Source organism: Haplochromis burtoni, unplaced genomic scaffold (assembly GCF_018398535.1).
Source record: "Haplochromis burtoni strain Fernald_Lab_line unplaced genomic scaffold, NCSU_Asbu1 Contig_102, whole genome shotgun sequence".
In the NCBI taxonomy this organism is placed as follows: Eukaryota; Metazoa; Chordata; class Actinopteri; order Cichliformes; family Cichlidae; genus Haplochromis; species Haplochromis burtoni.
The window spans coordinates 717,408-731,752 of record NW_024582463.1 but is presented as its reverse complement, the minus strand read 5'-3'; the positions used below and the strand labels follow the sequence as shown (position 1 = coordinate 731,752).

At 40.9% G+C, this 14,345-nt stretch overlaps 1 protein-coding gene across 4 annotated transcripts in view; it reads right to left on the bottom strand.

The window, feature by feature from the left end:
- LOC102308074 (serine/threonine-protein phosphatase 2B catalytic subunit alpha isoform) overlaps positions 1–14,345 on the bottom strand; it is a 75,126-nt gene that overhangs the window by 26,334 nt on the left and 34,447 nt on the right. For all 4 annotated transcript variants that reach the window (XM_005927711.3, XM_005927712.3, XM_005927713.3 and 1 more), the window contains exons 2-6: positions 13,652–13,852; positions 2,173–2,297; positions 1,595–1,706; positions 1,058–1,203; positions 256–395 (exon numbers count right to left, since the gene is read on the bottom strand). In XM_005927711.3, the coding sequence (XP_005927773.1) occupies positions 256–395; positions 1,058–1,203; positions 1,595–1,706; positions 2,173–2,297; positions 13,652–13,852 (724 nt within the window). The remainder of the gene's footprint in view (positions 1–255; positions 396–1,057; positions 1,204–1,594; positions 1,707–2,172; positions 2,298–13,651; positions 13,853–14,345) is intronic.

Genomic DNA, 14,345 nt, shown 5'->3' with positions numbered 1-14,345 from the left:
AGTTTTACTAAGCGGAATAAGAGCACCGAAAGTTTCTAAAATACCGGCAACAACATCTTGTTTTTAATTCCGATTGCCCAACAAAAACAATGTTGGCTTGCAGATGAATGTCACTCTAAACTAAAGCTGCTTTCCTTCTGACAGCTACTTGGAATCCAAAAAGAAAACAAACAAACACACACACACACACAAATGTCTTAAAAACAAATGAATAAATAAATCACATGACTGTGAATCAACGCAGAACACACTCACCTGTAGAAGTAGGAACAGCCTCGCACTGTGTTGTGTGTGAAGTGCTCCTGGCTCTTCTCGTTCCCAAAATCCTCCAGGGGGTCAGACCACAGCAGATCACACATTGGACCGTATGCAGGGGGCTCTTTGAATCTGTCTAGCTGTGGAAGGGAAAAAGTCAAGACTCTCGTCAGTCTGTTCGAATGGAAATATGACACACTGAGTCTTCACACTGCTGCGGAGAAATTGCTTCTTCTGCGATAGCCGAGCTGGCGACTACAGCTATGATCGTAATTAAGTAACATGTCTGCTGAAGGGATTTTAAATCGCATTCGAGGTAACACAATATGGGTGACGTGTCAAAAGACACCACTCGTCTTTCAGGACATGGAAGGATCTTTCAAGGAAAGGCCTGAAAAAACTTGCAAAAACTGGCAGCCGTTCTTTACGAGCGCTGAACATAAATGGCTTTGCTTTCAGGCAAGCGTAGCTCTTTCTCCAACAAAAGCTCGTGGATTACTGGATGGGTAGCATGATGGACACTTCAATAGAGAAAATTCTATTATGCATGCCCTCTGATTGCAGCCACAAAATCCATTTAGAATTATTGAATTAGTCTGAAAGCTGGATCTGACTCGTCAACATTTTTTAATCAGAGGTAGGACCAGACTGCTGCTTACAATCCCCCATGTCCACGTCTGCACACAGATCCGGAGGAATAACTTCACTCATTGCAAGCAATGTTGTTATGGCATGCTAAAACACAGGACTGTAGCTTTATTAGAATTAAGGGGGAAAAAAAATAAAAAAATCGGACACATACTTTCCTGATGTCATCGAGATTTGTGATTTCTGGAGATAGTCCTCCGTGTACACACAGGAACTGCTGGTTCATAAGTGCAGCCAGGGGAAGGCAGTCGAAGGCGTCCATACATGCGTCATACACCCTCTCTGAATACTTAATTCTACCTGTCATGGGGAGAAACGGGGCAGGGAGAACAGAGGATGCCAAGTCAAACAACGGCGCTCTCATACATCAGGGAAGTTCACTGGCCTCGGACGGAAAGGCTCTCCGCAGTTCCAAAAACTTCCCTTTTGTTGGGTTTCGTTGGGCTTTCCCCCCCCATCCCGTCCGAGTCCAACAGAAACAGTTTTGACATGTACAAATATAAAGGCTGAATCCTGTAACGGGCCAGAGTGTGCTTTTAAGCGAACGTTTGAGGTCAGTGGCTGAACTGCACACATAATAAACAGCTTTTTAGCAAGGATAACTCAATTTGCTCCCTCCCTGTGCAGAGCTTCAGAGACTAACTCGCTTTATATCAAAAGGTTAAACATTAAGTGCACAAGCGTTACTTACATTCCTGCTTAAATGTGAAATACTCTGTTAAATGTCGACATTCGTGATTCCCACGCAGCAAAAACAGTGTTTTGGGGTAAAGGATCTTCAAGGCCCACAAGTACAGCACACACTGAAACAAAGCAGAACAAAAGAAAGCAGGAAACTGTTAGCTTGTCATATTTCTAAGAGGCTGGAAGCATAAAACCATCGAGTCACATCGTGTCACTTTTACAGAGTGGTACAATAAAAGTAGTTTGATTTGTGCTCATGGCACACGCCAATACATTATTCTTTTATTAATAAAAGAATAATATTTCAGGCCATATACACATATAGGCAAATTCCCAGATTAAATATCTGTATATTGCTTTATTTTAAAATCTCTCTCTATATATAACTCCAAGCCTCACTCTGACATTTGCTTTCCAAGCCACATTTGAAATTATTACAAAAACCTATTACCACTACAATATCTGCAGCCTGATTTGATCTACGCTGAGAGAAAGCTATTAATAAACACAGCTTCAGCCGAACACATGGCGTGTGTCACACTTGATTAGGCCCTGGTGAGGACAAAAACAAATATACAGACTCACTTCAATACTGAAATACCCTCTGTCAACGTAGTCCCCCAGGAAAAGGTAGCGCGTGGATGCTGGTGAGCCTCCTACTTCAAACAGCTTCATCAGGTCAAAGAACTGCCCGTGGATGTCTCCGCAAACTGGAAAAAGGTCAGAAAAAAGAAAATATGAACGATAAAAATGTAAACTATGTAAAAAAGAAGAAGTAAAACTAAAGTTCTTAGTGTGAAATGTTACACACACACACACACACACACACAATACAAACAAGGCAATACAAGTGGTGTGTTTTGCGGTGCATCGTGTGAGAATGAGTGTTTTGCTGAACACGCTCCTGTGGCTGATCAGCACAAGATGTAGAGGACGATGGAGAGGGCGTGAACGGTTGTTCAGTATTGACTGCAACTTGGATTGCATCCTTTCTGAAACCGCTGTCAGAGAGTCGGGCTCCACACCCACACCATTACCAGCTTTGCAGAGCACTTTGTTGACTCTGTTGGTTGTCCCTCAGCTCTACTAAATGCCAAAATGCCAAGGTAAAGACTACTGAAACATGGCAACTGTTTACAGGCTGATGGGCCAAGAACATTTCAGAGGTGTTATGGAAAATGAACGGGGAGAAACTACTGCTGACAACATGTCCACAGTGATGAAAATGGTCACATTTAGATTTTTCTCCCTTTCGTTTTTCAAGCAGCCCACTGTTTGGCCAGCAGAAGCCTCAAAAATGACCAAATGAGGATCTTTGGACACATTTCGGAGGCCGAGCTGCTTCCAAATAGTTCAAGAAACCAACATACCACGTCATCGGTGTTTTATATACACACACGCTGTATGAAATTGAGAATAAGGCTGCGAGTTTGGAAAAAAATCTTCTCTGTAATTTATTATGTCCAGATAATATGCATAATTATATTCCTCCTAAAGATAACAAAACTCACTTTCATATTGTTAAACTTTGAGTTTGGATTGAGAGTATTACACAATAAAGTGAATCATGGGAATTATGACTTGCCTAATAACGCTGCACATAGCGTTTATCCCATTGCACAAAGTAAGGTAAATAAGAAATAATCCAAACAAGCTTTTCCTAAAAAGAGATTTTTAATCAAAGCCTGCAAAAATTGTTAACAGTGCATCTGCCATCTTCCTTCTAACATGCTGTAATACTTTGGAATCACAAGAACTGAGTGTCCCTTTCCACGCCTTGCTTTTCCATCCCATCCTCTTTCAATCTCTTTATAACCTTCAGGTGTTTCAGCTGGCTTGCGAGACTTAATTTGAACAAATAATCTAGCATTTGACTGAACTTAAACCACCACAAAGCTTCCAGCTGTGTTCATTTCTAAGTTTCCCCTGTTGATGCGACTAAAAACCTGGCTTGTCATGACAAATATTAAAAGACAATTACAAAGTACGTGGCTTCGGTGCTATCTGGTCACTCTATCACTTACAAAAAAAGTTATGAGCTTTTGGAATAACCAGGATTTCTGGATCAGACCACACAAAGACTGGACTCTTTAATTTAGTAATCCTGCAACAATCCATCAAACCCTTCCTGTATCTGCTTTTGAGACCACTTCAAAACCTGTTTCAGATCATCATAATTTTAGGTGGACATGCCAGAGGTTTACAGTTTGGGTTAAGATCAGCGTTTGGACTTTACAATCTTTTTTTCCCTCCTTTTTGTGTACTCTGGATCATGGGCATTGCTGAATCACCCACCTCTCCTGAGCCATTGTCTTCTTTAAGACAGCCAAGCAGGGAAACATACTCAGCCAATGGTGTTGTTGGACTGACGCAAGTGGTTGTGTAGTGGAATAAATAACTGCCCAAAATAACCTCCGGGGGGCGTTACCAAGATACAGAGTAGCAAGACTTCCTAGAAGGAGCGTGATTTTATACGTAAAGGTCAAAGGGGAACTTCATTTGACATCTTAATGTTCTGCTAAAACTATTCAGTCCATTAATCAACAACACAACATGGGAACAGAGGGGGAGATGGGACGCATTTCAACATTTGTCAGACACTGAAATGGTGACGTAAATCTTTGGTGCTCACATACTCATCTTTACTACATATATTAGGGAGTGCACTTATTCTTCAAATCATAGATCTGGTTAATACTTTACCAACACTTAGGTTCATTATTTTAAGAGGTAGGATGACTATGAAAGAAATGAGGACAAAAAACAAACAGATGTCACAATAACATTTACTGGATCATCAACAAAAACAAACCTCATTATTCTGGTGCATTTCCAGTTTATGCTTTAAAGCATGATTTAACCAACACAGCCCCACATGGCTTTTTAGCACAGGCAATGTGACGACGTGATTGTCAGCAGCATATAGTTACATTCTTTATACATATGGTGTCCACACAAATGATAAGAGGCACTATCTCAAAAGTTGTTGTGAAATGGAACAGCTCGAGTGTGATATGAAACTCCATATTTTGGTCTCAGTTTCAGGACCATAACACTCATGATAAGTCTGGGCAGGAAAGCTTGTAAAACGCAACCTGACTGGTTGATAGAGGCATAGTTTTCGAGCACTGTGGATTCATTCTCGAGAAACTTCTTTAGAAACCTTGTAAACCACACAACCCAAAGGATCACTCGCCAACAATTCAGCGCCAGATGCCACAGGGCGTCAGAGGTAGCTTGTAGCTTTGATGAACATCATACCACATTTTATTAGTAATCAATGACTTTATCTTGTAACTTTAAACTATAATCATATAGATTTGTTATTTTACAACAAGCACAGCAGGTATGAGATAAACCGACTGTCAGGTTTGGCTTCTTGGATGACATCTGTGTCAGGAATGAGCCAGCACACCGATTCAGTCTGAATTAGTTTCTTATCACTGTGATCCGATACTCTTTTCACTCCCCGAGGATACAGGATGAACAGAAGCAACAGGAGATTAGCTGCTTAGACAACATTGAGGGATGTCAGATAATCTGATTGAAAAGCCTCTGCTCAATTTTGTAGATACCATAAAGATCGATTCAAGAGTTGGTTAACTTTTGGATCATTTCTGCACAGAAACAAAAATGTGATTAAAACACATTTAAAATGTGAAGCTCCGTTATGCCAAGTGGCAAAAACTGCAGTTCCCCTAGCGGCCACTTGAGGCAGAGTACTTGTTTCTTTCTATGTGAAACGACTTAGGAAACAGTTTGGTCAGAAAGTGAGGTCGATGCAAAAAGATGCTTTCCCACAGACTTCTAGAGGACTAGATGTCTTTTTGCAATCACAGTACTCGGTCTTTACACAGACTGCTGGTTTAAGGCAATTCAACATTGGCTTAATTGTTCCAATCTGGGAGCTACGGCAGTGTTTTATACAGTCTATGGTTGAAAGGCGATTTAATCTTTGCAGACTCCCATGTTAAAATGACCAACAAAAATAAACAAGTTTACAGCCTGATACAAGAAACAGTCACGGTCTCCTCAGCTCATTTTAAGGGGTTGAAATCTTCTTTTTAAACGGTGTTTAGCGTGACGTCACTGCGGGTCTTTTACACACTGTGTGATAACACCTACTAAATAGTTCCATATATATTGGTGGACATGTTCGTGGACAAATGTGTTATTAGGGCCTCAGATTTCAACAAATACAGTCAGATAAGTTTTTTAATTAAATTCACAGCTAGTGTTCAAAACAATAATTAATAAGTTTTTCCTTTTTTTATTTTTATTTTTTAAACTTAAAGCCTTTCCAGTTCAGTGAACATATTACAAAAGTTTATTCACCTGCAAAATGCAACACACAAATAACACCAAAGATACCAATTACCAGTATCCACTGAACACCATCACAGTAACTGTGATGATAAGCATGGCATTCGTAGCCAGCGCACCTCAATTCATCTATTCTTCAAGTAATCGGCTAATTGAGTAATTAACCACAGGGTGAATAGATTTAAATCTAATTTGAAAAGGACACAGACTTTCTTTTTGCGAGGCCGTTGCTTTATGAACTGTATCTAGGAGCAAGAAACACAATAAGAGCCAGTGAAAAACTCTTTCACAGAGATACCCAATTAGTGGAAGCTGGAGGACAGTGTTGGAGAGCAATTATCTCAGGTTACGAGCCTCGTGAGACAGCTCTGAGAATCAGCTCTGCGTGACTGTATCGTAAACCTCTACTTTACCATTTGTCTTTTATTAAACCCACACAGAGTAACTGTTTAAATCCACAGCGGGGACCAACTTAAAAGGAGCCTTGTAGTTGTAGTCCCATTTCTAAGGACGTCCTCACTCTCTCTTGCAATCAAGCTAAGTATACTTCAAAGGAGCGCTGGTCTGTTTTCAATTGTTGTAACGTTCCTGTGAAAGTGATTTATTGAAACAAAAACACTCAAACGGAGCTTTATTAAATATTAGTTGCACAAAACTTATTTATTGACACCAATTTTTTAAAATTGTATGTACTCAGAGAAAAATACTTCATTGCAGTCTGTTAGTGCTTTAATGCCACCAAGTTCCCACCTGATCCCAACTTTTCAGAAATTCCAAACTTTGGGATACATAAATTATATTTTGTCTATCAGATATGATAGATGATCATGATGCAGCACTTCTAATCACACCATCATCGTTAGAAAGGTTTAATTTTTTTCCCTCACCAACAGAGAATGTATTGATTCATCCTGACAACGATGTATCATTGTTAAATCATTGTTAAAAGTTTATTGATTTGACTAAAATTACAATTCAAATTGTTTTCTTTGATGTTTTAAAATGCCCACATGTTGATTCCTTAGTTGTTTTCATTAGAGCTACACATATTTGTCTTATGCCCCAAAATAAGATAATTAAATGAAACTCATAATTCTCATTTCCATCGCCTCACTTTTATTCTTAGGCTCTACTAGAGTAGCTTTGCATGAACAACATTCTTGTTGGTGCAGCCCCTCAGCTCACCAAATTTCTTTTGACTGCCTCTCAATTGTAAACAGAAGCTTTACAAACTGCAGTTGGGATATCTGATTATGGATGGTCATATCAGGCCGGCCCGCCCTGAGCCTGGTTCTGCTGGAGGTTTCTTCCTGTTAAAAGGGAGTTTTTCCTTCCCACTGTTGCCAAAGTGCTTGCTCATAGGGGGTGATATGATTGTTGGGTTTTTCTCTGTATGTGTTATTGTAGGATCGACCTTACAATAGAAAGCATCTTGAGGTGACTGTTGTTGTGATTTGACACTGTATTAAAAATTAAATTGAATATCAGGTTTGTGTATATGCAAAGCCAAGTCACAAGCATGAACTCATTATGTAAAATTGAAAAAGAAAATGACGGAAAATAAAAAATGTTGACCTTTTAAAACCTACATGACTACTGAATTCTTCGACAGTTTTATGCAGACTTAACTCTTGACTTGAAATATTCAAACTGCAGCATACGCATTAGGTGTTAATGGAATTTTTACACAACAAGAAATTAATATATTTCGAAAAAGGTCAACACAACTCTGAAATCCTAGTGATTCATAGCTTCATAGGCTGGTTATCACTATAGAAACACCCCCAAGACAGTAAATCCTCCAAACAATGGCAGTCAATATCTCTCAAGAAAATAAAAGGGCTAACCTAAGCTGCTCCTGACCTGATAGAGGACCTCTACGAGCATCACCAGAGGCAGCAATCCAATGCAGCTATTGTATAAAACCACACAGGCTGATGGCACAACATAAGTAACCATCTCATCAGTAGACTAAACGTTCTAATATTCACAATAAACTGTGCTCCTGAGAATACGATATTGCCTGAATGGATGACCACCACAAGAGTAATTACTATCAAAATTAAGCGTTCCCAGTTTTCACAGGAAAATTAATATACAATATGTTTTTTAGAAGTCCATTTAGGGAGCCAGAGACAGCGATTTCACCTGAAGCTAATGGAAAACACACCGTGTGTGGGAGGACTCCAGCTGACCTTTTGGAAAGCTATCGCTTGCTGCTGAAGAAAACAGCGGGGCGATGCGGTGATGTTAAGAGTTCAATCGGTGGCCAAAAAGACCCGATGTGACGGTCACTGTGAACTGCGGCTGTCTCATGTGTGCAACCCCGGACGCCACTGGTCAGAGCAAATCAAACGGTAACACTATAGCAGCTCACTCCTCCGGCTCAGGGCTCTGCTTTATCGCAGCAAACACACAATCCACCCATCACTCTGTTCCAGTACACCTACAGACGTGCTTTGCCTCCCTCCCTCTTGTCATACAACACACAAAAAAGAGGTGAGAACCACAGCCCACATAAGAAGAGCAGGTGGGAGTACATTATCTGGAGTGAGAAACAATTCGTTCTGGCCATCTACTGCTTGTGTGCTAAAGTGATCTCCCTGAGTAGCAGCATATCAGCGGGCAGCAGTTATTGAGTGGGTGGCGGGCATTACACAACCTGGCTTCAGAACCTACACAAGCCACTCCAAAGGGCGCGCTCATTGAGCGAGTGAAATCCACTGTGATACAGACTGTGTCAGATCGTGTTTTGATTGAGATTGGATGATAACAATACCCCCGGTTTTAGCCCGCATTTATGAAAAACGCAATCTGTTCTAAACATCAATTTGAATGCAATATTGTGAAAGCTGCCATTAAAGTAAAGCAGCAAAACTAAATATTGAACATATTATATATATTTCAGTCAGATTTAGATTCATTTTGTCTGGATATAATACAAATAGTTCCCAACTATTAAAAAACATAACCCTTCACATCCATATCCATGGGGATTTGCTAATAATAGATTTTTTCTTGACAGTATTGACAAATATTATCAATGATGACCTCAGAAATCAAAGAAAGAAAAAAACCAAACCCTGAAAATGTCAATACTAATTTACTTCACACAGGGGGAAAAACAAAACACCTTTCCATGATCGGATTAGCCCCGACCAAAAGATCAGACAAAACTGTGGCTCCAAAGCCTGCTCTGTCATCCCCACCGGATGACAGAGCAGGCTTTGGGGTGACCTTTGTAATGGTCTCACCACGATGGAAATAAATGTCCTAATCAAAACACATTCAAAAATAAATTACAGCTGACCCGCGTCAGAAGGACCCTTGTTTATACAATGTTTCTTCAAGCGGCTATCAGGATTGAGCTGAGGAGGACATCGAGGAATTCCAGCCTATGATTGAGTAGATCTTATTATTTACAATGAAATGCACAGCTTGTTTTCCCACACATATATTCTACATGGGCAGGTGATGTATACCACTGGCTTTGTAATTTACGTCTTTAGTGGATGAATTAGTGGAGGTTCAGTCACTGCTAATTAACTAGTTCTTTTCCTTACTGCGTTTCCTACTGGCGGGCTGTTTAAGCTGCTACTGAAGCAGTCCTTAATGTCATTAAGCTGTCTCAGGTCTCCCAGGATCAGACTGATGCCAACTGCACTATCCTAAACTGGAGTCGGCCAGAGTAATCCCTGTTTTATGCCGAGATCCAAAGCTGCACAGCAAAGCAGGGACTATTGTGACCAGCTGCAGTTCAAGCATTCACTGGATGAGGAACTTCTGCTTTCCTCCTCCATTTAGAGGGTGGAATCTTACCAAAGCCCAGTATATGTATATCAGTACATATTGAAACCTCAGCCATACTTCTTTAACTCTGTCTCCAGACCACTGAACCTAAGCTGCCCCTCTGTTGCTCATTTGCAATAAACATATGAGCAGCTTCATCTCTGCTCAGCCTCCCATCTTTTTGTCAGTGCCACAATCTCCTAACCATACATCATAGCAGGTCTCACTACCCCGACACTCATCTCCACCCGCTCCACCCCTTGTACCCTCTTCACCTCTCTCGTGCACTGTTCGTTACTTTGGATAGCTGACACATATTTAAACTCCTCCAACTTCACCTTCCCACCTGTCTTCCTGTCATTCACACACATGTATTCTGTCTTGCCTACACTGACTACACAATAAATTCTCTTTTCAATTTAAAAGCATTGGAGTGCACCCAATACCTACTACTGCCATAAATACTATGCAGCTCTCTGGGAAACACTGCACTGCATGGCTTGCAGTAAACTTGTAGGATTGCTAATCTACAAAGAAAATATCTTCTAATTGTTTTTCGTGTTTACATTGGCTGTCACATTTTACAAAATAAAGCAGGGCCCATACGTACAAATACCATACATGCTATCCACCTTGCTCTAATGTCCATACAAGTGCATTTCTCATTATAAGACTGTTGCATAAGAACCTATTGGAAATATTCAACAACCTTGTAATGCTGCACAGAGCAAACACTTCACATTATGCGCATAAAACTGCCACTCTCACCAGGGTCTAGGAGGAGGCTTTTTAAGCTCTATACAGGAAATTCCACAACCAAGGTCTTAATATTTCCTGACCAACTATGCTTTGCAGATTTCTCGAATTTATTTCTAATCTTATCAAACACGAACAGCTAAAGGAAGATGCAGGGAAACTTAGAGCATTTTATACTCAGCTATGTAGTGTTACATCAACACACAACAAAAAGAATTAAAAGATCATTTGTTCAAGAAAACCATGACAGAGCCCCTGCGCAAAGTGGAGCTCACACACTGCAAATGTGTATGAATAGTTTAAAAGCTGGCTGTTGCCTGGTGATGTGGCTGTAGGAGCTCTATTGATGGGTGACTTGTGTGAAGGCCATGAGAGCAGCTTGTACTCAGTACACTAAGCCAGCACCGTTCATCACACACACACACACACACACACACCCCTCCCTTTCATGAAAAACCCCACCTGCCATCTGGCCCAACAAGGAAGTAACTATGAGAGAGAGAGGTAGCTGACATGTCGTGGTGCTTTGCATCCATGATAAATATTTACATACTAATTCACTGACCATGTGTCATGTTGGAATTGGAGGCCTGCTAACGCGGAGAGAGGCAGAGAGAAACAGCTCCTGACCGTGACACAGACAGTCAAAACATGGCAGGCAGAGAGGGAATGGGAGCAAAAACAAAGAAATGCTTATAGCAAACAGGAGTGCGCACGGAGAGGGAAACACAGCAGGCGCATGAGCACGCGCAACAGAGAAATCCTTGTCCAAGCCTACTGAGTGGGAGAGGGGTTGAGGCAGGGGTGTTGAGTGGGAGGGAAAGAACCGGTTCATCGCTGCACTCGTGTACACAAGTGCACCGAACGCGCACCGCTCCTCGGGATCTGTGGCTCGCACACGGAGGAGAAGCTGTCCACTGTTTCCATGTAACACAACAAAGAGAGGAGGCTTTACTGGCAAATCCCTTATTTGAAGTGCTGTAAAATCTGAAACCAAAACATGTTAACTTGCACCAGATTTTAAAAAGGTGACTTGACCAGGGAAGGTCACCACTGGAGCATGTTTACACACAGGAATCCACCCTGCGATCAGATTAAGCCAGAAAATCGAATAAGGTTTATCCATGCTAGTTATCCAATTTGTCCCAGCACCACATTTTGTGTTTGTTGTTTTTAAACACCTAGAGCGTCAGATTTAAAATGGGTTAGGGTTAACCCCTAACCCTCTAACCCCTATTTAGACACGCAGAGAATGAACTTGTGTTTAATTTTCACAAACAGCTGAATATGCAGTTAGTTTTAGCTCAAACCGGAGGAATCTAGCTGTGTTCAACAACACATCTGTTAACCTTACAGCTCTCAGGTGCCTGCAAACACAAAGACAGACGTGGAAAACATGCAGTCTGTTTGCATCTTTTTGTTTACCTCAACTCTCTCGAACAGCAAGGGTTATCATAACGGTCTACATCCATTAAGACAAAACAATGAACAGCTTTTTAAAAAAAGGGGGTATTTGCATTTATGAATTTAAGTAAGTGCCATGCCTGCTAAATATGAACGCAGGCCTCTCTGGATGATATTGTGGGAATGATCTCACATTAGGAAATGTTTGGTTGCCATAGATCCTATGAGTGTGTCTCTGCCTCTGATTACGACAACATCAAAGAAGCCTCATCAGAAAGTCTAATGGAGGAACAGGGCACTTGACCAGGAAGAAAAGACGACAATAGACGCGCTGGATTTGTGCATATGCATCAGCGAACCTCCCGCAGCAGCGTGTGACGGGGGTGAATGAGCTAAGCTTCAGTTACTAGCAGCTTTGAATGTAAAAGCTGTTAGCTAAACCAAGCAAATGAAATGAAAATGACATTTTTTTCAAAACTACAATGACTAATAAGCGATTTTAAAACAACAACGATCGATGTGTCATACTACCTCTCTCCAAAGTTAGCAGATGTTTTCAATAACGTCCCTCTGCATTGCTTTGAGACTCAGCCTAGTAACTGAATGCAACACTGCTCGTTAGCTTTGCCAAATTGGATGAACTGAAGCAGTGTTTCTTAAAAATACACTGCTCTAGTTATCGGCATGGCCCGCGTGTGGCTTGGTAAAACAGTGACTCAGTTAATTAGGAAAATTAAGTTTTATACTGCTGTAAACATTCAGCTCTCTCTTCCATTGTGTCGGTTTGATTTTAAAATCTTGTATCTGTATATTGTTTATACCTGCAAATAAATAAAACAAACAGTTATTGTAGGTTACTGTGAGCTGCCGTTTGTTTGGGAAGGTGGAATACTTGGAATACACAGTGCGAAACATGCTGGGAAGTGTCTGTAAGTGAATCATCATCTGTTGTTTGTTAAGGTAAATGATGATGAATGAGTCTGTTTCTTCTTATAGTTGTGGGCCGGTTCTAAGGTTTGCATTTTAGATATATGGAGCCTAAACAAGACACGAGAAAAACTAAAAAGAAAAATGAATGTAGGTCATGATATGCAGGATTTTGTGGAGTAAAGAGTATATGAGCGGTGTCCACCCAAGTGTTCCCTCTTGGAAAGGCTGTAGTTTGTGAGTCTAGACAAGCAGCTGCGTTTCGTCATTTCTGATCATCAATTAATCAATGATTCCCTTTTAAATTTCTATAAGTGCACAGTGACATCTTTGCATTAGACTATGAATATAAATCCTGAAAGTTTTGCAGACAAAAAAAAAAAATAGCTCAACAAATCTTCCATTATTGTCTAAAAATTATAACCCAAAAGACAAACTGGTGAGCCTTCTTCAGTAAATCTGCCGTTTCAAAAGATGTTGAAATGTGTTGCACACAACATAGCACACACCCATTTCAGTGCTGGCACAACCTACCTTGCCCACAGGTTAACTTTCACATGCACAATGTCGTTTTGCATTATTTACGTGACAGTCATGTCTTACTTTTCACTGTGCTTGGTTACAACTTCCTGTCACTTTTGCAGCAGTAGAGAACAAATGAGTGACATACACCCTGGTGTCCAGTTTGGTAAAGTCGTAGGGCTGCAGCACTGGCTAGTTGCAGGTGACTGCATACAATCTTAGATGCATCAGCTGACTACTGAATAATTACTCTGACTACCATTTCTGGAGTGAAACAAAATCATTCACTTTTTATTGGTCGATTACTGGTTTGCAGTAACACATGCAGTATTTGAACCCTGACCTGTCACAGGAGCCTCAATGTCCAGCAGGTTCTTCTCTGAACGCAAGATTGCGGCGCCCTCTCCTATGAGCCTGAGCGCCACCGCCTCATCCACACGGCCCTCCTTGGTTAGGTGAGCTTTCAGCACGTCCACTTTGGGCTTCCCATCGCTGTCAAACACCTCTTTAGCTGTCAGTCGGTGACTGGGGGGGAAGGGGACAGCTGCAAGGGTTTAAAAAAAAAAAAAGTAGAAGAAGAAAATCATTAGAACTGATGTACTTTCATACCACGTTTACAGTCCTTTAATACACTTTTCATTGACAAAAGGCTTACAGCAATACACAGTTATTTCCACATCACTGAGAAAACTGCATTTAAGCTGTTTGATTAGAAGGTACTTTGTACCAGGGGATCGACTCCCTGCAGGAGAGGGAGTTAGCGCTCACTCCCATGCTTCCAGCCCACCCTCTGAGACAATTTACCTGATTGCTGCTATGATCTGTGAGTCATTCAATTTTCAATATTTATTACAGACACACACATTTTCTAGTTTACTTGGCAATATTCACGAGAAAAGAGACCGTATATTAAAAACGAGGCAGAGAACCAACACATCTTTATTTTATTAACATTAAAAGCTTGTGCTGCGAGGACAGAAACACCAGTGTATGCGGATGTGTGATGTGTAACCAACTCCATACTTCAGTGTGCTCTC